Source organism: Panthera uncia (genome assembly GCF_023721935.1).
Source record: "Panthera uncia isolate 11264 chromosome D3 unlocalized genomic scaffold, Puncia_PCG_1.0 HiC_scaffold_8, whole genome shotgun sequence".
NCBI classification, from domain to species: domain Eukaryota; kingdom Metazoa; phylum Chordata; class Mammalia; order Carnivora; family Felidae; genus Panthera; species Panthera uncia.
In genome coordinates this window covers 47,799,915-47,822,894 of record NW_026057586.1, presented here as the reverse complement: position 1 = coordinate 47,822,894, position 22,980 = coordinate 47,799,915, and the positions used below count along the sequence as shown (strand labels likewise).

The following is a 22,980-nucleotide window of genomic DNA, read 5'->3' as shown; positions in this document are numbered from 1 at the left end:
TTCCTACCAGTAATTTATGAGGGTCCCAGTTTATCCACATCCTCGTCAGCTCTTGATATTGTCTATATTTTTTTATTACAGCCATCTTAGTGAGTGGGTAGCGATATCTCATCATGATTTAATTTGCATTTCCCTAATGGCTAATGACATTGAGTTCCTTTTTATGGACTTCACAAACCATTCATATATCTTCTTTGGTGAAATGTATGCCTATTCATATCTTTTTTTAAGAGTTTTTATTTAAATTCCAGTTAGTTAACATACAGTGTAATATTGGTTTTAGGAGTACAACATAGTGAATCAATACTTCCATATCACCGGGTACTTATCACAAGTGCCCTTCTTAATCCCCATCTCCTGTTTCACCCACCGCCCCCACCTTCGCCCTGGTCTTCAGTGTGTTCTCTATAGTTAAGAGTCTGTTTCTTGGTTTGCCTCTCTCTCTTTCTTTATTTTTTCCTTTTTCTTGTTGGTTTTGTTTCTTAAATTTCACATATGAGTGAAACCATGTTATCTGCCTTTCCCTGACTGATTTATTTCTCTTATTAGCATTACACTCTCTAGGTCCACCCACGTCATTGCCAAGTAGCAAGATACCATTCTCTTTATGACTGAGTAACATTCCATTATATAGATATTTATGTATTCACATCTTTCAACCATTTTTTGGTTGGGTTGTATGTAGTCTCACTGAAGAGAGTACAAAGAATTCTTTATATATTCTAGAAACAAGTCCTTAATCAGATACATAATTTGCAAATATTTTCTCCTAGGCTGTGGCTTTTCATTTTCTTAACAGTGTCTTTTGACCATTAATTTGATTTGCATACTATTTTAATTTAAATGAAGTCTAAGCCTGGGGCACCTGTGTGGCTCAGTCAGTTAAGTGTCCAACTCTTGATCTCAGCTCAGGTATTGATCTCAGTCAGGGTCATGGATTCAAGCCCTGCGTTGGGCCGCACACTGGGTGTGAAGCCTATTTTTTTAAAAAATGAAGCCTAATTTATCAATTACTTTCTGGCTTATGCTTTTGGTGTCATATCTGAGAACTCTTTGCTTAAACCAAGGTTGGTAAGATTTCCTCCTGCAGTTTATTCTAAGAGTTTTCTAGTTTTAGCTCCTATATTTAGGTTTACAATCCACGGTTGAGTTGATGATAAGAGAGAGGGTTTAAGTACTTTTTTTTTTTTTTTTTTTTTTTTTTGCATACCTGGTTGTTCCAGCACCATTTGTTGAAAAGAAAATCCTTTCCCTGTTCAATTGCCTTGGCACTTTTATTGAAAGTCCACAGACCATAAATGCCTATCCAATGCCAATACCATAATGTCTTGATTATTCTAGCTTTATAAAATTCTAAAATCATGAGTTTAAATCCCCCAACTTTCTTTTTCTTTTTAAAGTTTATTTATTTATTCTGAGAGAGAGAGCATGTGTGGGAGAGGGGCAGAGAGAGAGGAGGGGAGCGAGAATCCCAAGTAGGCTCTGCACTGTCAGCACAGAGACCCACCTAGGGCTTGAACTCACGAACCAAACCGTGAGATCATGATCAGAGCTGAAATCAAGAGTTGAATGCCCAACTGACTGAGCCACCCAGGTGCCCCTGTTTTTCTTTTTCTAAATTGTTTTGGCTATTGAATTTCCAAATAAACTTCAGGATCGGTCTGTGGATTTGTACAAAGCGTTTGCTGGGATTTTGACAGGGATTACATTAAATCTATTGATCAACTTAGGAAGAATTTCCATCTTAACATCGAGTCTTTCCATTTATTGAGATCTTAGATTTCTCTGAGACTTTACAGTTTTCAGTCTTGAACTGCTTTGTTAAGTTCCTAAGTATATTTTTAATGCTGTTATGAATGAAATTATTTTCTTAATTTCATTTTTATGAACATGACTGTTCATTATTAATACATAAAACTATGAATGATTTTTGTACATTGATCTTGTATCTGAGACCTTGATAAATCGTTTATTAGTTCAATTAATGTTTTTATAGATTTCTTAGGATTTTCTACATGTAGGATAAATGTCATCTGTGAATATAGACTATTTAATGTTTTCCTTTCTAATTTGGATGCTTTTTTTTTGGTCTTATTGCACTGCCTGATAGAAGTGGTGAGGCACAAACAGTCTTGTACTGTTCCCAATCTTACGGAGAAAGTATTCAGTCTTTCATCATTAAGCATAATGTTAACTATAGGTTTTTCACATGTGCTTTTTATCAGGTTGAGAAGATTCCCTTCTATTACTAGTTTGTTGAGAGTCTTTTTTAAAAAAAAATTTTTTTAACGTTTATTCATTTTAAAAGACAGAGACACAGCATGAGTGGGGAAGGGGCAGAGAGAGGGAGACACAGAATCTGAAACAGGCTCTGGGTTCTGAGCTGTCAGCACAGAGCCCGATGCGGGGCTCGAACTCATGGACTGCAAGATCCTGACCTGAGTTGAAGTCAGAAGCTCAACCGACTGAGCCACCCAGGTGCCCCGAGAGTCTTTTTTAATCATGAATGGATGTTGGGTTTTTGTCAAATCATTTTTCTGCACCTACTGACATGGCTCCTTTTTTATTCTTTATTCTGTAAATATAATGTATTATAGTACTTTCCATTTGTTAAACCAACTTTGCATTGCTGATAAATCTCACTTGATTATGGTATAAAATTCTTTTTCTATGTTGCCAGATTCGGTTTGCTACTGTTGTGTTAAAGATCCATATTCATGGAGAATATTGGTCTATAATTTTCTTATGATTTTATTTAGTCTGGCTTTAGTATCAGAGCAACTCATAGATAAATTGGGAGTTATTCTCTTTCCTCTGCTCTCTAAGAGAACTTGTAAAGAAAAAATATCACATTTAAAAATATTTGATAGAATTCATCAGTAAAGCCCATTGGACCTGAGCTTTTCTTTAGGTAAAGATGTTTAATCACTACTTACATTTATTTACTTATTATGAGTTTATTCAGATTTTCTATTTATTCTTGAGTCAATTTTCCTGGTTTGTACGTTTCTGGGAATTTGTCCATTTCCTCTAAATTGTCTACTTTGCTGGTATAATATGAATAAAGTTATTCATAATATATAATCCTTTTAGTTTATATAGAATCAGTGGTAATGTCCCTGATTTCATTTCTAATTTTGATAAGTTGTATCTTCTTTCTTATTTTCTTAGTTAGTCTAGCTAGAAAATAAATAATTCTCCCGTGTGATTCTTTGCCTCATGGGCTATTTAGAAGTATGTTATTTAATTTCCAAATAAATGTTTTTTTCTAGATTTTTTTTTCTGTTGTAAATTTATTTTCTTTTTTCTTTTTTTTTTTTTTTTTAATTTGAGAGAGAAAGAGAAAGTGTGAGTTGGGGAGAGGGGCAGAAAGGGAGAAAGAAAGACAGAGAGAGAGAGAGAGAGAGAGAGAGAGAGAGAGAGAATCTTAAGCAAGCTTCATGCTCAGCACAGAGCCTGAAGCAGGGCTGGATCCCACAACACCAGGTTCATGACTGGAGCCAAAATCAAGAGTTGGATGCTCAACAAACTGAGCCACCCAGGTGCCTTGTTGTAAATTTCTAATTTAGCTCTGCTGTGGCCAGAGAACATATGTTAAATGATTTTGATCTTTTCAAATTTACTAAGACTTGTTTTGTGACACAGCATAACACGTAACCTGAAGAATGTTCCATGTATGTTTGAAAAGAATGTGTTTTCTGCAGTCAATGGATAGAGTGTCACATGTCAGTTATGACAAGTTGGTTGACAGTATTGTTCAAGTCATCTGTACCTTCTATACTCTTACTTTTCTTCTGGAACTCTTATATATGTTAATATGCTTGATGTTGTCCCACAGGTTTCTGAGCCTCTGTCCATATTTCTTCAATTATTAAACAGTCTTTGTTCTTTAGATTGAACAATTTCTTTTGCTCCACATTTCAGTTCACTTAGTTTTCCTTCTGCCCTTCAAGTCTGTTATTGAGTACCTCTAGAGGATTGTTCATTTCATTTATTATACTTCTCAACTCCAGAATTTCCACCTGGTTCTCTTTTTTTTTAATTATCTCTCTTTATTGAGATTCTGTATTCACTGACTCTTTCAATTCTTTAAATATGGTTTCCTTTAGATCTCTAAGCATATTTAAATAGCTGCTTTGCAGTCTTTTTCTGCTAAGTCCTATATCTGAGGACAGACACTCAGACACAGCTCCCATTAACTGCTTTTTTCCTGTGTATGGATCACGCTTTCTTGTTTCTTTGAATGCCCCTAAATTTTTTGTTAAATATTGGACATTTTAGATAACATATGGTAGCAACTTTGGATTCTGACTTTTCCCCAGAACATTGTTGTTTTGCTTATATAGTAATTTGCCTGGACTAAGTCAATGAAATCAGTCTCCCATATACGGTACAGCTGCTGACGTCCTTAATTTTTTTTCTTGTTTTTATTTTTAAGCTTTTTCTGGCTTTCTAGAAGCCATCCACATGTCTGCATAGCTTAGTGTTCTAGCAAAGACTAGTCAGAGGTTTTGCTCAAACACCTTCAGCCAGATAGGCTTCTCTCTGCTTCTTCTGACTGTGTGTGGGCTGGGGAGTACATTCAAACTTCAGGCTGAAGTTTTTCATGTCTGCCCCAGCTTTTACTTTCTACTGGCTCTCTCCCATCTCCTCTGTGCGTGCACGCAGGCTCTGCTGGCCAGGGACATGTGGGTGTTTTGGGCACACTCCATCTCTGCTACTCGTGTACACAGACTCCGGTCAACCTGGGACACATGAAGAGCTATCAAGCCCCTGATGGCTGTCTCACCTCCCCGAACTACCTACTAGTCCCCAGCCAGACCACTGGTCCATTGCTTGCCCCAAAGAGGACTGTAAACTCAAGATAGTGGAGATACTAGCTCTTTTTACTGATTTACCACTGACATGGCCACTTTAACTAAAAATACTCCAAATAGAATATTCTGGAAGTGGCAGCAAGGCTGCTGGTTTTCACAGCCTGCCCTGCTCTGGTTGAAATAACACACTGACAGAGCTGGGGAGGAGGGAATGGGAGCAACCTGAGGTAAGAACGCCACAGGCTCACGCTGTTCCTACCCAAAGTTTAGCAGTTTTCGTGAACAAATGCTTGCTTCCCAGTTTGTTGCATGCCTTTGGTCAATTTTTAGAGAGCTGAAATGGATATTTTTGACAATCTTTTCCCAGCTTTCCAGTTACTTTTTGTGAGGAGGATTTGTCAACCTCTTCATTCTGTCATGCAAGAAGTCAGTATCTCAGTCACTCTTCACATTTTGCTATAATTAGAATTATTAATGCTGTTAAAAGGAAGAACTATACAGGTGAAAATATTACCATGAAATGTTGTTTTCAAAGAAAAATGTTTGTTTTTGTTTTCTGGCAGAAAAAATCAACAAACATAAAGACGAGTGAAGATCTAAGCTTAAATGATGATTTCATGAGATTAAGTTAAAAAATCTCATTTCTCAGGGGCACCTGGGTGGCTCAGTCGGTTAAGTGTCTGACTTTGGCTCAGGTCATGATCTCAAGGCTCATGAGTTCGAGCCCCGAGTTGGGCTCTGTGCTCACAGCTCAGAGCCTGGAGCCTGCTTCAGATTCTGTTTCCAGCTCTCTGCCCCTCCCTCCCTCTCTCTCTCTCTCTCTCTCTCTCTCTCTCTCTCTCTCTCTCAAATATAAATAAACATTTAAAAATTAAAAAAAAGAGAGATCTCATTTCTTAGAAGCAACACCTAGGGCCCTACGACTTGACTCCTTCACAGACATGAGAGAAATGAATGACATGCTCCACTAGGAAAAAGTTAGTCCCAAAGCATCTCAGTCACGACTGAGCATCCCCCAGCTGCTTTTCCTGTTTCTTATTTTCCAACTTCTCTATCATAGGCCTCAACCATGGTCATCAGATATGCAACGGTCATTCCTAGAATAGTCTGTTGTTTGCAGTCTGGACACCGTCACAGCCCCATTCCTGCCCTGTGCATCCAGGAATCCAGTCTCGTAGAACTGGAGAAGACTTAGAGATTTTGGGGGGCAAAACCTTTCACGTTGAGATGGGGAAATTAAGGCTTAGGGGAGGCAAGGGGATTATCCTTTCCAGGAGGGTGATGAAGATTATGTCGTGCTGATAAAATAGAGGACCTCAGAAACCGTTACTGGAATGAGTGAGTTATCAAGTTCAGGGCCAATGACTGGGAATGGTTTCAGGAAGATCAAACACATGCTCCAAGAACACTGGACATGAAGGCTCCTGAGGTTGATTTTTCCCAACTTCCCTCTTTCTTCCCTCTTTCTTACCTTAGCAAAGAAAATCCAGGCTGCACACTGCCCTGGGGCCATAAGGCTTTTTAGCTTCACTGTGCTGAGCATGAGAAAGAATCCTAAAATTCCACTGGAAGGAGAAAATATTCTCTTGTTAGTGAGGCTTGTCTTCCTTGAGCCAATAGCTATTTTCTGTTACATTTTACCAGCTAGTTTCTAATTATTACACAACCTCTATCTCATCTGTGCTTTCTAGTGATCTCTGGATAAAAATATCAAATATTTAAAAACCCACGAAGCTCTAATTTTATGAGGAGCTATGATAAAAGTGTTTCACTGGGTGGGGGGCAGGAAGGGAAGGAGTATAGAAACTTGGGAAATCTCTGGCTAAATCATGAAAGAAAAAAAATGTGGAGGACAATACCTCCTGCTCCCTCCCATACTATTTCTAGAGCTTGGTGCTTGCCAAGGTAGAGCTTCAATTTTTTTTTTCAAGCAGAACAAACTGCCAGAAAAAAACTTCCAAAGCGAAACTCACCATATGGGGACAGAGGGTCTGGACCAGCTCCTGGGTTCAAGGTAAGAATCTAAAGGGGAGGACTGGCTCCAGTAGCAGAAGCGCCCCCAACCCAGGCTGAGCTACACAGAAGCTATGCTTTGGGAATGATGCCTAAGCCTATCTGTGTGACCTGAGAGACCACACGCCATGGGAGCCCTAGAGGTCTGGAGCATCCAGACCTTGGCCTAGCAGTGGACACGTAATTAGTGGCCTATGCTGGAATCCATTTTTAAAAATTTTTTTAAAAATGTTTTATTTATTTTTGAGAAAGAGAGAGAGAGACAGAGACAGAGACAGAGCATGAGCGGGGGAGGGGCAGAGAGAGAGGGAGACACAGAATCCAAAGTAGGCTCCAGGCTCTGAGCTGTCAGTACAGAGCTCGACTCAGGGCTCGATCCCATGAACTGTGAGATCATGACCTCAGCTGAAGTTGGAAGCTTAACCAACTGAGCCACCCAGGCACCCGCACTGGAATCCATTTTTGAAAACATCACTGTGTGGCCAAGGACAAAGCAAAGGGCACCCCAAAACAGAATGGTCACTCTTCCTTGCATTCAGAGGCAGGACAATTGGAGATGAGAGACTCCACGATCGAGGCTGACTTCCTATAACTCTATCAAGTGGGCGCTTGAGTGTGACTTTTATTGGAAAATGAAAAGCAAGAGCTAGGACCGCAGTGGTACCCCAAACCAGAGAGGCAGGTCATATGAGCTATAGCTCTAGGCCCTCAGGTGACACCCTGCCATCTCACCTTTATTATAGGCACTGGTGTGTGGCTCCAACATAGACAAGGGGCTCTGAGAGGGCAGGGACCAACCTTGGGCTACTCTGATTTCCCCAACAGAGCCAAACATGGTGCCTTGATCATTGTAGGTATTCCAAAAATATTTGATGGGTTTACTTAGGAGCAGGCTGGATTGAATTAAACACCGATAAGGCCAAATTTCACAGAAACGTGTGCCTTCGCTTCATTAGATTAGATTAGTTTACAGCTGCATCCCTGGGCAGGACCAAGGACAGGGATGAAGGTTCCCTTGTGTATATTTCAGCCTGTTGGCCACTGATAACCTGCCAAGTTTGTTCAGATTTGAATCTGCAGTCGCGAGAGGCTGGGCAGCTATGGATGAAGACAGGCAGTCATTCATACCCGAAAGGCAAGGTGGGTAAGCAGCCGGCTGGAAATTGAGTGACCTGGGCTGTGCCCACTGACCCTCATAACCTTGACCAAATCCCCCTGTTCCTCCTTTTTTTCCTGCCTCAGGTTCTGTGTTGTTAAAGCAGGAATAAGTATAGTGGTCCTTATCCTACCTTACGGAAATCAGAGACTTTCAGAATAGGAAGCCTCCCTACCCCCAAATCTCACTTTATTAACAAGCAAATTGAAGCCCAAGCACAATTTGAATCCAGGTTTCCTGGCTCGTTTAAAGGTTCACCACAGTATGGAGTGCCTGGGTGGTTCAGTCAGTTGAGGGACCGAGTCTTGATTTTGGTTCAGGTCACGATCCCAGGGTCATGGTTTCAAGCCCCCGCATTGGGTTCCACACCGAGCATAGAGCCTGTTTAAGATTCTCGCTTTCACTTTCTCTCTCTCTCCTTCTTTCCCTCTGCTCCTCTCCCCCTCTCCCCCACTTGCACATGTGCTCTCTCTCTCTCTCTCTAAAATATGAAAAAAAATTAATAAGGGTCCTCCACAGTTCTTCAAACTTCACCATGAAAATACGTTCTTGACTCAAGAGACAGAAGAGATGCTGCAGGTGCCCACGGCCACCGCGAGGTTGGGAGTGGAAAGTGGGGCGGCTACCGCTCCAGGGCTCCTCCTGGTGGCGTCCACCCCTGCCTCCAGGGATGTAACAACTTCACATGTGCCTGTACTGTCTCCCACACGCCCTCCCCTCCGACGCTCCCTTCTCTCCACCTCCAGCCAGAGGAAGGGCATGATGCCACATCCCCTTGCCCCTCAGCACACACTCTGCCAGAGCAGAGCCACTCGGGTCTGTGCCCGACACACATGGGAAAGCATCCATGATTCCTTCCCATCCCTTGCCTGGTATGCCTGTGCATCATTTCTAAATTACTCATGGGTCCCTCTCTTTCTCCTTCCACACTCAGCTCTCTACCCCTCCCTGTGGAGGCAGATCTGAAAAGCAACAAGAGGATCCTAGAAGTAAAAGAGCGCGGGCTCCCCGTCCATGTGTCTCTGGGTCATGGCTACCACTGTCCCCTCGGGCCTCCGTGACCCCTTCTGGGCTCCCGCAGGGCCTCTGAAGGTGACAACTCTTAGTCTGAGATATGGTCATGGAGGAATCATGTGATGACATGGGGGAAACTGACACATTTTTAAAAGAGGTCAAGCTTTGTCCTGAAGGCAGGGGGATAGAATGTAATAGAGTTACATCAATTCACACAAAGACTTCCAAATCTTCTAAGTATAAAACCCTGATTTTTCATGCTGGGTTACAAGGAAGTTGCAGATTAAAAGGGGCAGAAATGGAGCTAGAACATCACCCCACAAGGCCAGCATCAATGGGCTGCGAACCGTGCTGCTCTGTTCCAAATAACCAAACAACGGATGCCCTTCCCTCTGCACTGTGTTTGCCGGTCCTGCCAAATAACCAGACCCAAAGGGAACAAGTGCACAGACCCCAAAGCAGCACTAACACTCATGCCACCCAGTCCTAGCTAACAGGCAGCCGACAAGTCCCGACCACATCAATAGGGATGGAGAAGTTGACTCCTGTCAGTGTTTTCCTGAAACTTAGCTGCGGATGATAAATGAATCATTCTGAGGCTCAAATGCAAAACCAAACTGTACAACATTGGTACGTTTTGTCCTAACACACCCCGAAGTCAGAAATAGTAGCGAGCCACACAACCAGCTTTTTGACTCTGAAGAATCACTGCCTCACAAGGCACACTCTTTTATGCGTGGGAATAAGTGGTCTGGCTTGGCAACTGCTCATGGTCTGTTGACATTTTATTTATAGTCAAGCTGAGCAGATAATAATAATGGCCATCATTTCCTGGGCCAGGCACGATGCTTAGGGTTTACGCATCTTATTTAATATACACAAGCACCCATTGGTGGGATTATCTTTCCATTTTACAGATGAGGAAACTAAACCGATGCTTGGGGGAACTAGGGCAGCTTGCTCAAAGAGCAAACCAATCAGCAAGCAGCAAGGCTGGAATTCAGCCCAACACTGGACTTCCCACCATATCAGAACACACGCCATGAGACTGTCCATTTCTCAGCACAATAAAGTCAAGCAAAGTGGGGATCATGGCAGGAAAGAGGGGACAGGGTGAGTGTGAACTCCAACTATATGTATCCATCCCTATTGATCTGAGGAGCTCCCACAGCCAAGTATTAAGGGTCACTTTGCTGTCTAGACGTCTCCTAGTCCCTGGTTTCTAAAACCTGTTTCTCAGGGTCTTAGGATTCAGTCAAGGCTTTTTAGAGATTGTCCTCTAGGGAAAAGACAGGGACCAAGGAGGTAGCTGAATGGGTGCAATTCTGGACCCAAGTCTTCCCTTGAATGGAATCTGATTCATCATTTTATACACTCAAGTTCTGTTTAAGAATCGCTAGTGGAAGGGGCTCAGTCGGTTAAACATCTGACTCTTGGTTTTGGCTCAGGTCATGATCTCGATTCGTGGGGCTCAAGCCCCATGTCTTGGGATTCTCTCCCTCTATCTCTGACCCTCCCCGCCCCTGTTCGCTCTCTCTCTCTATCAAAATAAATACATAAACATTAAAAAAATTGCTTGTGGAGGGAAAAACACTGGGGGAAGCTTGGCTCTTCTGCAAGCTTGAAAACCACTGTCCTGGCCAAGGAACTTCTGCAGGACATGGTACCCCCAGACCCACACTGGCCCTGAGCACCTGGCGATGCTCATGACAACCTGCTGATGGCTGAGGGAGCTGCTTCCAGACCTGCACAGCCACCACTTTCTTTTGCCCCTCATTTGGGTAACTGGCAGTGACCCTGGACTTGACAAAGACAGCAAGCAGTACACACACAGACAAATTAATAGTGCTAGGGGCTTTCTGAGTTAAGCTTACCTGGCACAGCAGCTTCCATGGAACCTGTAGAAATACAGGAACGGAAAGTCCGGGACACTGAAGAGATCACCTGAGGAGCACAGCAAGGGTGAGACAATGACGCACATGCCCCCCTGCCCCCAGCTGTCCTGGAAAACGCAAGGCAAGGGTCTTTAGCACAGCAGCCATCTGAGCACTGAGCTGCATGGCACTGAATTCACTCTGGCATTCCCAGGGTTTCTAGGTTAGTGGCATTGTCTTAAAATAATAGCGTGATGCTGGGGTGCCTGGGTGGCTCAGTTGGTTGAGCGTCCGACTTCGGCTCAGGTCATGATCTCACGGCTCATCAATTTGAGCCCCACGTTGGGCTCTGTGCTGACAGCTCAGAAGCCTGGAGCCTTTCCGATTCTGTGTCTCCCTCTCTCTCTCTACCTCTCCCCGGCTCATGCTCTAACTCTCTCTGTCTCCCAAAAATAAATAAACATTAAAAAAAATGTTTAAAAAAAAATAATAGTAGGATGCCCATAATGCCTATTTAGCGAGAGTCTGTCCTGTGCAGGGCACTATGCTAAAAGCTCTATGTACGACACCTCTTTCAGTCCTTGTAATTACTGTGTGGTGTTTTATCACCCCCATTTAACTGGTGCTCAGAGAAGTTAAGGGATTTGTCTAGGATTACACAACTCTTGAACTGTGAAGCCAGAATGTACACCCAGTCACTCCAAACCCTACAATCTTTCCTTGTCACCAGGCGGCCATCCTGGCCCAAGACAGAGTATAGGACAAAAAGAAACTTTTTTTTTTCCTTAAAGATTGTTCTATTCTTTCCTGCTTTATGTCTAAAAAAAGGCTGAATGCATGCCTCTGACATCTTTTTCTCATTTTGTGTTTAATTACTGCACAAACGGCACAGGGGCCAGACCGACCATGCTTACTCATTTGGGTGTAAGGTCCAAAGGGTACATTTATTTCTAATGAAGTAAGTCCATTCTTCTAGTTCCATTTGGTGCAAGAGGAAATAATCACACATATTGGCTGCTTCCCTCTCTGGAATTTGAACTTGGTCACAAACAAGAAGTCAGGAGATTGAAAAAGCAAAAAGCCTTCCAAAAATGTCCAGAGGAAAGGAATTAAGCATTTCCACAGCAGATAGCTTAATCCTTCCAAATCTGGAATTTCTGAGACTCTGCAGGAGCCAGACCTTCCAGATCCCCGGGCTTCGGTCTGTCTCTCTGGATCTGGATGGACTGGAGCAAGAAAGGCTGGTCTTCCTCAGGACTCACCGTATGTTAGGTGTGCAGTGCAACATACGAGCAGGAATGCCTTCGTCTCTGAACCTACTAATCAAGAGTTTCAGAACAAGACACACTGGGCTGCTATACTTCCTCAGAGACCTAACTGATTTCAAATAATTCAACCACCTCTTGGCAAGGAAAATGCTGAATTCCAGTGCCCTAGAGGGCTTTTAGCACGACGATTCTTTTGTTTCATTTGTTCGTATGTGTGAGTTCTTAGCCACGACAGGGTGGGTCTCTTGGGACCTGGTTTTTGTGCAGCCCGACCATAGGTTCAGGGCTCTGGCTTTCTTGCTGCCATAACTCTCCTGAGCGCTTCTCTCGTCTATGTGGACCTGCACGGGTGGAGGGGCTTTGCACACAACACCATCGGGCTCAGATATCTAGTGCGTGAAATACACGGTATCTGTGGAAGTGCCTTTCCACACAGAGGCGACAGCGAGGTAACCCTAGGCACCCCAGCCCCAGAGCCCCCTGTTCGGTCGGGCGAGGCGACAGTCCATGCAGGCTTTGCGCTGTCTCTCTGGCAGCTGTGGTTCTTGGCCCTGTTCCCACTTCCCTTCCGGTTTCAGAGAAACTGCAGTGCAGTCAGCGTGATGATGAGGAGGGGCAGAGAGGAGATCAACTAAGTGCAGGACCTCAATATTCTTCTGGCGCCGCCTCCTCTCTGCACCCAGGCTGTCCTCAGAAATGCTCCAGGGACATGATTGAGATTCACGGAGCATTGGCAGCCTTTCTGGCCCAGCACAGGCTGCTGAGGGGCTCTAATGAGCAGTGGAGTGCTGAGAGGTGGACTGGAAAGGAGGAAGGCAAAGGAAAAATCACAGTCCTAGGAAATTTACCAGTCACATGATAACCTTCGCCCAAATCCTAAAAACTGATTCGATAAATTATTGAGAGAGAAAACAGCTTATTTTTGAGCCATTTCTATGACCTCCATATATTTCTCACACAGTACTAGTTGACCATGCCTGTCTCTCCTTTTGTAACCATCAAGTCCTTGCGAGGTGGGACCGTACGTTACCCATATCCACTGTGTTAGGATCAACCCATAATAAGCACTACGGAACCGAAAGTATCCAAAACACCTAAACTCTTCTTGCTTCCCCTGCAGAGAATGTTCCACTTTCCAGTTGGCTATGCTGGTCTTTAATTTCAAATTTGCCCCACATGCTTCCCCTCTGATGCCTTCTGCCTGCCTTGTCTTTTACTAGAGTTCTTGAACAAAGAGGGTGCGTGCCAACCTCTAAAGAGCAAAGATTAATGACCACATGACAAATGGCCCTGAAAATGAGGCAGTGTGTGGCTGGCTGGCCCAACCTCAGTAGAATGAAATTCAGGGACCTAAAAAATTGGTAAAGATGCTCAAAAGACCACTCCTGCACCAGCGATTGTGAACTGCACAATTTAAGCACAGATTAAGTAGTTCAACAGTAGTAAACATAGTTTGTGGCAACAATATGCAGCTTAGGCAATAAAGTTCGAATTGAGCCCTCACTTTTAAGTTTTTATTTAAATTCCAGCTGACATACAATGTAATACTAGTTTCAGGTGTACAATATAGTGATTCAACACTTCCGTACAATGCCTGGGGCTCATCACAACATGAACCTTCATTTTTATGCTCCAGTTAAAATCTGCTGACTTTCCGAGTGAGGGAATGAATCCGAATTCTCTGAAGACTGCAGAACATGAAACTGCCATGGTGAAAAGCATGGCCCAATCTTACCACACTCAAGACTTACTGATATTTGAACATCAAGACAACTTCCTCTCCCCACATTGTAGCCCTCGGAACGGGCAGGAAAATAGAAGGTCAGCTCCAAGAAGTAATTAGTGCTACTTGCTCTCATCTCACACGTGAGCAAGAGGCGCACCAGGTAACAAGGTCATTTCTGGGTCAGATTCCTGTGGTTTTCTCTCTGTTTTGGGTCCTTGAAATTCTCTCCCTTTGAACACACAACAGAGGGGCTCAGTACAAATACGAAATACACACTTTCAAGCAAAGAAAGAACTTCTCTTCTCTACTAGTGCTTAAAATGGTCCAAGGGGAAGCAAGGTTCCAGGATTCTTGAAGCCTCTGCATGAATCATGAGGTTGAAAGATTAGAGGGGGAGGTGGATTTCATTCACCAAGAAGCAAACCCAGTGCCCAAAGGGGGAAAAGTGGCAGGGCCAGAACTAAAGAGACCTACCCAATCCCTACCGCCATGTCCCAAGTACTCCAAAAGTGTGTCCCAAAGCCCCATCCTATGCATCTAAAAAGCCGCTTATCTTTCTAGTCACTCGGGAATGAGTGAGAAGGGTAGCTCATACAAAAGCACTAGCAAGAGACCACAAAGACTAGCTAAAATAAGGCTGACAACACCAAATGTTAGTGAAGATGTGGAGCAACTGGAACTCTCAGACATTGCTGAGTAGGGGTGTAAAATGGTATAAACACTTTAGAAAACTGGCACTTTCTTAAAAAGTTAAAACTACATCAACTCTAAGACACAGAATTCTAAGTATTTATCCAAAAGACAAGAAGAGACAAAAAGTCCTGTATAAGAATGTTCATGAGCACCAAAAACCAATAAATACCTAGGAATAAACATAACCAAGGAGGTGAAAAATCTATACACTGAAAACTACAGAAAGCTTATGAAAGAAATTGAAGAAGACACAAAAAACTGGAAAAATATTCCATGCTCTTGGATAGGAAGAATAAATATTGTTAAAATGTCAATACTACCCAAAGCAACCTACATATTCAATGCAATCCCTATCAAAATAGCACCAGTACTCTTCACAGAGCTAGAACAAACAATACTAAAATTTGTATGGAACCAGAAAAGACCCCAAGTAGCCAAAGCAATCTTGAAAAAGAAAACCAAAGCTGGAGGCATCACAATCCTGGATGTCAAAGCTGTATTACAAAGCTGAAATCATCAAGACAGTATGGTACTGGCACAAAAACACTCAGATCAATGGAACAGAATAGAGAACCCAGAAATGGACGCACAAACGTATGGCCAACTAATCTTTGACAAAGCAGGAAAGAATATCCAATGGAATCAAGACAGTCTCCTCAGAAAGTGGTGCTGGGAAAACTGGACAGTGACATGCAGAAAAATCAACCTGGACCACTTTCTTACACCATACACAAAAATAAGCTCAAAATGGATGAAAGACCTAAATGTAAGACAGGAAGCCATCAAAATCCTCAAGGAGAAAGCAGGCAAAAACCTCTTTGACCTTGGCCACAGCAACTTCTTACTCAACTTGTCTCCAGAGGCAAGGGAAACAAAAGCAAAAATGAACTATTGGAACTTCACCAAAATAAAAAGCTTCTGCACAGCGAAGGAAACAATCAACAAAACTAAAAGGCAACTGACAGAATTGGAGAAGATATTAGCAAATGACATATCAGATAAAGGGTTAGTATCCAAAATCTATAAAGAACTTATCAAACTCAACACCCAAGAAACAAATAATCCAGTGAAGAAATGGGCAAAAGACATGAATAGACACTTCTCCAAAGAAGACATCCAGATGGCCAACCGACACATGAAAAAAATGTTCAACATCACTCATCATCAGGGAAATACAAACCAAAACCACAATGAGATACCACCTCACACCTGCCAAAATGGCTGACATTAACAACTCAGGCAACAACAGATGTTGGCGAGGATGCGGAGAAAGAGGATCTCTTTTGCACTGCTGGTGGGAATGCAAGCTGGTGCAGCCACTCTGGAAAACTGTATGGAGTTCCTCAAAAAATTAAAAATAGAACTACCCTACAATCCAGCAATTGCACTACTAGGTATTTGTCCAAGGGATACAGGTATGCTGTTTCAAAGGGGCACATGCACCTCAATGTTTATAGCGCATTATCAACAATAGCCAAAGTATGGAAAGAGCCCAAATGTCCATCGATGGATGAATGGATAAAGAAGATGTGGTACACACACACACACACACACACACACACACTGGAGTATTACTTGGCAATCAAAAAGAATGAAATCTTGCCATTTGCAACTACGTGGATGGAACTAAAGGGTATTATGCTAAGCAAAATTAGTCAGTCAGAGAAAGACAAATATCACATGACTTCACTCATATGAGGACTTTAAGACACAAAACAGATGAACATAAGGGAAGGGAAGCAAAAAGAATATAAAAACAAGGAGGGGGACAAAACATAAGAGACTTTTTTTTAAATCTTTTTTTGTAATGTTTATTTATTTTTGAGAGAGAGACAGTGTGAGTGGGGGAGGAGCAGAGAGAGAGGGAGACACAGAATCCGAAGCAGGCTCCAGGCTCTGAGCTGTCAGCACAGAGCCCAACACAGGTCTCAAACTCATGAACCGTGAGATAATGACCTGAGCCGAAGACAGACACTTACTGACTGAGCCACCAGGTGCCCCAAGAGGCTCTTAAATATAGAGAACAAACAGAGGGTTACTGGAGGGGTTGTGGGAGGGGGATGGGCTCAATGGGTTAAGGGCATAAAGGAATCTACTCCTGAAATCATTGTTGCACTATATGCTAACTAACTTGGATGTAAATTAAAAAATAAATTATATAAAAAAAAGGATGTTCATGAAAGCTTTATTTGCAACAGCCAAAAACTGGAAACAGCCCCGGTAAGCATCAGCAGGTGAATGGATAAACAAAAGGAGGTATGTTTATTTGCTAGGTATGTTCATACGCTAGCACCCTACTCAGCAATAAAAGGGAATAAACTGGTGATACATACAAGAACCTAGATGAATCTCTGAACACTGCATTGAATGAAAGGGCCAGACATAAAGGAATACTTCCGGGGTGCTTCCATTTATATGAGGCTCTAGAATAAATAGAATTTATCTATGGACACAGAAATCAGATCATGGTGGCTTTGGTGCTAGGTGAGAAGGGAGTAATGAAGAAGGGGCAAGAGGAAACTTCCTAGTGACAGAAATGGTCGATATCTTGATGGGAGTAAGCTACACGGGTGTATACATTCGTCAAAATTGACCAGGCCGTACACAAGATAGGTGCATTTCATACACGTAAATTATACCTCAATTTTTTAATGTTTTAAAAGCACTACTAAATAATTAAGATACAAGTTAAAAAAAAGAAGAGGTGAAAGGAAACCAAAGGGAAGAAAGCCATGCTTTAAAAATATCAGCAATTGGTGGGGCTCCTGGGTGGCTCAGTCGATTAAACATCCGACTCTTGATTTTGGCTCAGGTCATAATCTCACGGTTTGTGAGTTCAAGCCCCGCCATCAGACTCTGCGATGACAGTGCACAACCTCCTTGGGATCCTCTCTTTTCCTTTCTCCTTCCCTCCCCCCCTCTCAAAAATAAATAAATAAACTTTAAAAAAATAAATAAAAATAGAAATGTCCGCAATTGTTAACAGATCCTTCATAAAAACACTGTACCCATGGGCCTGAGACTTAACTGGGTCTCAACTGGTGCAGGTGCGGGGAATCAGGAACATGCCCTTCCTGACACTCCAGCCCTGCAGTGGACATTCTAGATGGAAAGTGTAATAAGCAAGTGGGGAAGAATAAAGGGTTGTTCTCATTTAAAAATGGGCTAGACTACTCATGGGTACAATGAGAAAGCTAACGAATTGGAAGGAATTGGAGCTCCCCCATCACAGCAGTCCTCGAATACCTCTGGAGGAGAGGTATTTTCCTCAGGTGTTTTATTTGCTTAAACTCTGTAATAATTGTAGACTGCTATGAGAAAACATCACCAGGACCCATCAAAGAGTTTAGGGTAAATGACTTGGGTTTATAAAGCTGAGAAAAACTGATCCCCTGGTTCTCTTCTAGATTCTGAGCTTCCATCATCTCTCATACCAGATTTCTACCTTAATATACCTATCTGCTTGAGTTATCCACTCTACCAAACAAATATAACCATTTTACTGTGCCTGAGTGCTTTTTGAAGCAACAAGTCGCTGCTTACAGCTGTTCATGTTGTGCACTGCCCAACTTCAAAGGGCAGGGCACTGTTCGGCTAGACCACAACAGTGTGTGGCAACCCTGAGAGTTTCGAAAAGTTAAAGCGAATCAAAACCTAGACAGTGACTTTCATGTGGTTTTCACAAGCAGCCTCCCTACTCTAGTCAGGATTGTTTTGCTTACTCAACAGCCCCGAGTCAAGCAGGCACTTAAGGGCCAGCCCTTTGATACTAAGGTTTCAAGTCAATGGCACTCCACTGACCAGAGGTGAAAAGAGAAACGGCCACACACATCTTTAAGGCCCCTTGGCACACAATTTGTAGAAGTTCTAAGAAAGCAGCAAACGGGATCATGGTGACCACACGCAGAGTACCGTCATAACACAGAAGTAGGTATGGTTTTACAGTGTTTCCCTGGGACGCTCATGGATTAAAAGCTGAACTTGGTGCTGGTACAGATGGAAATCTTGGGCTTCTTCCAGAAGGCTGCCACCAGTCTGTATATAACCCCACACACACATCTTCACCGGGGCCTTTGCCAGAGCCCTGCTATGATGGCTACTGAGGCCAGAAGGATTCCTGAACCCTACAGCTCTGGGGCATCCCTTCACTGGGAGCCTCAGCCACCTGCAGCAAGGGAGGCCAAGGCCACCTCAGCTGTTGACACCAGGGTCACAGCCAGTCTCACAGGCCAGCAAAATCCTTCTCAGGAGCCCAGCTTTCTTTACCTGGCCCCTGCAAAGATAATCACCTCCACTACCTGAAAACCACAACGCACAAACTTGCATGCAGGAGTCCTTCCAGGGAAGCGTACGGAGCCTCTCTCTGATGAACCCCGTGGGAGTTACAACGCCCTGAGCTGCCCACCACAGACTCATCCTCAGCCATTCACCATACCGTGCAGTCAAAACCTGCAGAAGGAATGGGGGTGAGTATCTGACGTCCATTCAGTTGTTGTTGTTGTTTTTGAATATAATCTGAAGGAAAATTCATTGTTGTAAATATCTTTTTCTGGTATAACTGAGTTCTAAACAGGTTCTCAAATAAGAGCGATTTGTTTTTGTTTTTGTTTTTGATGCCCTATACATTTTTTTTTAATTGAGATATAATTCACCCTTCTAAAGTGGCTCCCGGGTGGCTCAGTTGGTTGAGCGTCTGACTTCAGCTCAGGTCATGATCTCATGGTTCATGAGTTCGAGCCCCACGTTGGGCTCTGTGCTGACAGCACGGAGCCTGGAGCCTGCTTCGAGTTCTGTGTCTCCCTCTCTCTCTGTTCCTCCCCTGCTCATGCTGTCTCTCTCTGTCTCTCTCTCTGTCTCTCTCTCTCTCAAAAATAAATAAACATTTTAAAAAATAAAGTGTACAATCCAGTGGTTTTTAGCATATTAACAGAGTTGTACACCATCACCACCAGCAAATTCCAGAACACTTTCATCACCTCAGAAAAAAAAAATCTGGGGCCTATTTAAAAAAAATTTTTTTTTTGAATGTTTAATTTTTTTGTGTGTGAGACAGAGAGAAAGAGAGCATGAACAGAGGAGGAGCAGAGAGAGAGGGAGACACAGAATCCAAAGCACACTCCAGGCTCTGAGCTGTCAGCACAGAGCCTGACATGGGCTCGAACTCACAAACCATGAGATCGTGACCTGAGCCAAAGTCTGATGCTTAACCAGACTGAGCCACCCAGGTGCCCCAAGGGGCCTATTTTAAATTACTCTTCTGCCTAGGCCATTCTGCAACCATAGGCTACTGACCACTTTGTGTTCCCAGAGAGTAAGTAAGTGCCCAAGATATTCTTGCATTGACCTAAAAAGTTTAGCAATATCTCAAGATGAAATGTGGGATTGCTGGCCAAACCGTATAAACTATTACCAGCATCACTCTGCTCAGAAACTGGTAGACAAAATGGCCCTCAAACTGATGAGGGAGCATAAGGCAAGCTGACAGGCCGCAGCCCTGCCCACCCCCCAACCCCCAGGTGGGATATGTGTGATATTCCTCCCACTCCTTGGCTGCCCAAGAATGAAGGAAAGGGAAAAAAACAAATGGTTAACTGATAGAGATCATAGTCCTGCAGGACCTAAGTCTCCATTACCCCTCCACAGTGATGTGGGAATCAAAGGCAGAAGGAAATGGCAGATAGAACTAAATTTCCTTATAACCTGCAGCCCCTTGACAAACACTTGAGGCTCGCAGAGTAAAACGTTTTTCCAGGAACTTCCTACTGTTTTAATGCTAATGCTTTGCTAGAGGGAAAAACAACCTTAGCTTGACAATGGCTAGGCCTCCACTATCCTGGGAGTCTTCTTTAGCATACGAAAAGCTCACTAGAAACTTCCCATGGACTTTACCTCCCCCAACTCCATAGTATATAACCAGTCTCTCTTCATGGTCTCTGGGCAGCTCTTTCTGCCCACGGGTCCTGTCTCCATGCTTTAATAAAATCACCTTTTTGCACCAAAGATGTCCTCAAGAATTCTTTCTTGGTCATGGGCTCCAGACCCCCCATGAACCCCACTATCACCCCAAAAACCTCATCAAAACCAAGAGAAGCTCCACAAGGAAGTTTAGTAACACTGAAGGTATTCACTCACTCCAGAGACTTTATAATAAACTGTAGAATCACTGAAAAAGAAGCATTTAAAAAGAAAAACCTGAGAGAAGGGTCAGGAGACCTAAACTCCAGTCTCTCTCTGCTATTCACCTCCCCTGTACCATCTTGGCCATATCCCTTAACTGCTCTGGGCTTCAATTTCCTCATTTGTAAAATATGACAGCATCAAGGATAATCACTAAGATTCCTTCCAGCTCTGAGAATCATGAGTAACAACGAACAAGCATCACCTCTTGGTTGAAAGGCTGAGGGATTTCTTGAGGTGAGAACCATTCGCCCAAATCCACCAGTAATCACTCAGGGAGCAATAAGCATGCAAACCAAGCAGAACCAGCAAACTTTCCAAAGGCTTTGACCGAAACACATCTCAAAGGGGAGGTTCCTTAGGGGGCTCTGCAATGTCTGGTGGGTGGCAACCTCCTGGCCGTGCAAAAGAATGACAAGAGCGCATGTAAAGGCAGACAACCAGCAGTATGGGTGAGCAGACTGTTCAGGGTCAACACCATGGGGTCCATATGATTTTTATTTTACAAAGGATAGGCTTTCAACACGTGAGAGTGCAGCGAGCACTCCACAGCAAACCTCAGAGTCTGGAGATAACACCAGACTGTGGGAACGGGCAGAAAATAGATGCGCATTAGTGTGGGCAAGTGTAGACTAATGCATTGAGAAAAAGGTAATTCAAATTATCCCCATGAGGCACGGTTTGGATGGGTCACATACAATCTAGAAACACTGAGTCACTCTCGACAGTTCCCTCAAGATACTAATTCAAAGAGTCTGAAGCAGCTAAAAGCACCAACAGAAACCTTTCATTGTTTTGGGCACCATAGGAGTTAGAAAGGGCCTTAGAAACAACCCGGTTCACCTTTCTCATTTTAACTGAGACTCTGAGAGCTCGGGAAATGTCTCATGCACAGCAAATGGCCAACAAACATTAGTTTAAGGAGCGTGGCCAAGAAAACATGTATTTCCAGCCATACTGCACACAGATACTATTTCCTTATCTTTGGCACCAACTTCAAAACGGTAAAAAACCACAATGGAATAGAGTATTGTGGGCAATTCCTGAATCTGAAAAACCACTATAGAGTAACCAAGGCAGCAACAAGGTAAAGGTAAGCTTTAAAACTTGACTTCCTTAATCAGGAATCTTGAATATTGCAGGCTAATATACGATAAAAAGGTATGAAAGGAGGTCAATTAGAAGTAGGGTGAATTTGAACTTTCTCACCAAATCCTTTAGCACTAGGATTGAAGAGCGATTCTGGATGTTTGAAGAAGGAACTTTAGAAGTGGAGAAGGTGAGCACTAGTTTATCTGGCAGATAATAAGCCTGTCTGTACATCTGAGACCACACCAGATGAAAACACAGACAACAAAATTGAAGAAAGGGTAAGAATAAATTCATGGGCGATAAATCCACAATGGGTCCTTGAGACCAGGTTCAAGTATGTGGGCCGTGCCTAACCCCTGAGCTTCCATCCTGAAGGCAAACCACATTCTCCTACAAAACGTCCCTTAGGGATAATAAGGGGGCGGGGAGGGTGTGGTGTCAGAGCACTGGGTTGAATGGGCCACATAAAACAGTCCGACTTACCTGTCGGATAAGATGCAACTGCCAGGAGCACCACACTGAAAAAGAAACAGCAGAGCAGTGAAGAAGTCTTTCCCAGCACTGAAAAATCACAATGTATATTTCCACCCATTCTACTTGGAAAGAGTGAAATTAGCCTAAATGCAAATTATCTGCACTGAATGGTCTCATTCTGCCTAATTCCAACTTGTCAGTGAGAGGGTGAGAATCTCCCAAGATGCCTCAGATTTTGACAAGAGGGTTGAACGTACCCCGTGACGGACGGAGGATCTATGCCCCACTCTGAGGTCATCTATGCCACCAAGAATTATCACACTCACCTAATCTTCCAAGAATATTTGTAAGCTAAACAAAGCAAACTGTGAATTACAAATAGGCTGCAATCTAAAAAAATAGCTGTTGGGTGTGAGCTGAATCTACTTTTGCCACAAAATTAAATTTGTAGAGGGTAAATTAAATTCCCAGGGGGCACCTGGCTGGCTCAGTCGGTCGAGCACGTGACTCTTTTTTTTTTTTTTTGAAGTTCATCTCACTAGAACTTTATTGTTTGCAAAATAGGTATTTACAGACACACACAAATACATTTAACAAAAACATGATCACATACATCTGATTTATAAGCTGCTTTTTTCACTTAATACATTGAATGTCATTTACCATCATTAACATA

At 43.0% G+C, this 22,980-nt stretch overlaps 1 protein-coding gene across 2 annotated transcripts in view; it reads right to left on the bottom strand.

Moving 5' to 3' along the window:
- Nucleotides 1-22,980, bottom strand: part of TMEM241 (transmembrane protein 241) — a 116,559-nt gene that overhangs the window by 35,099 nt on the left and 58,480 nt on the right. For both annotated transcript variants that reach the window (XM_049620366.1, XM_049620367.1), the window contains exons 11-13: nucleotides 22,314-22,348; nucleotides 10,875-10,944; nucleotides 6,289-6,382 (exon numbers count right to left, since the gene is read on the bottom strand). In XM_049620366.1, coding sequence (XP_049476323.1) covers nucleotides 6,289-6,382; nucleotides 10,875-10,944; nucleotides 22,314-22,348 — 199 coding nt within the window. The remainder of the gene's footprint in view (nucleotides 1-6,288; nucleotides 6,383-10,874; nucleotides 10,945-22,313; nucleotides 22,349-22,980) is intronic.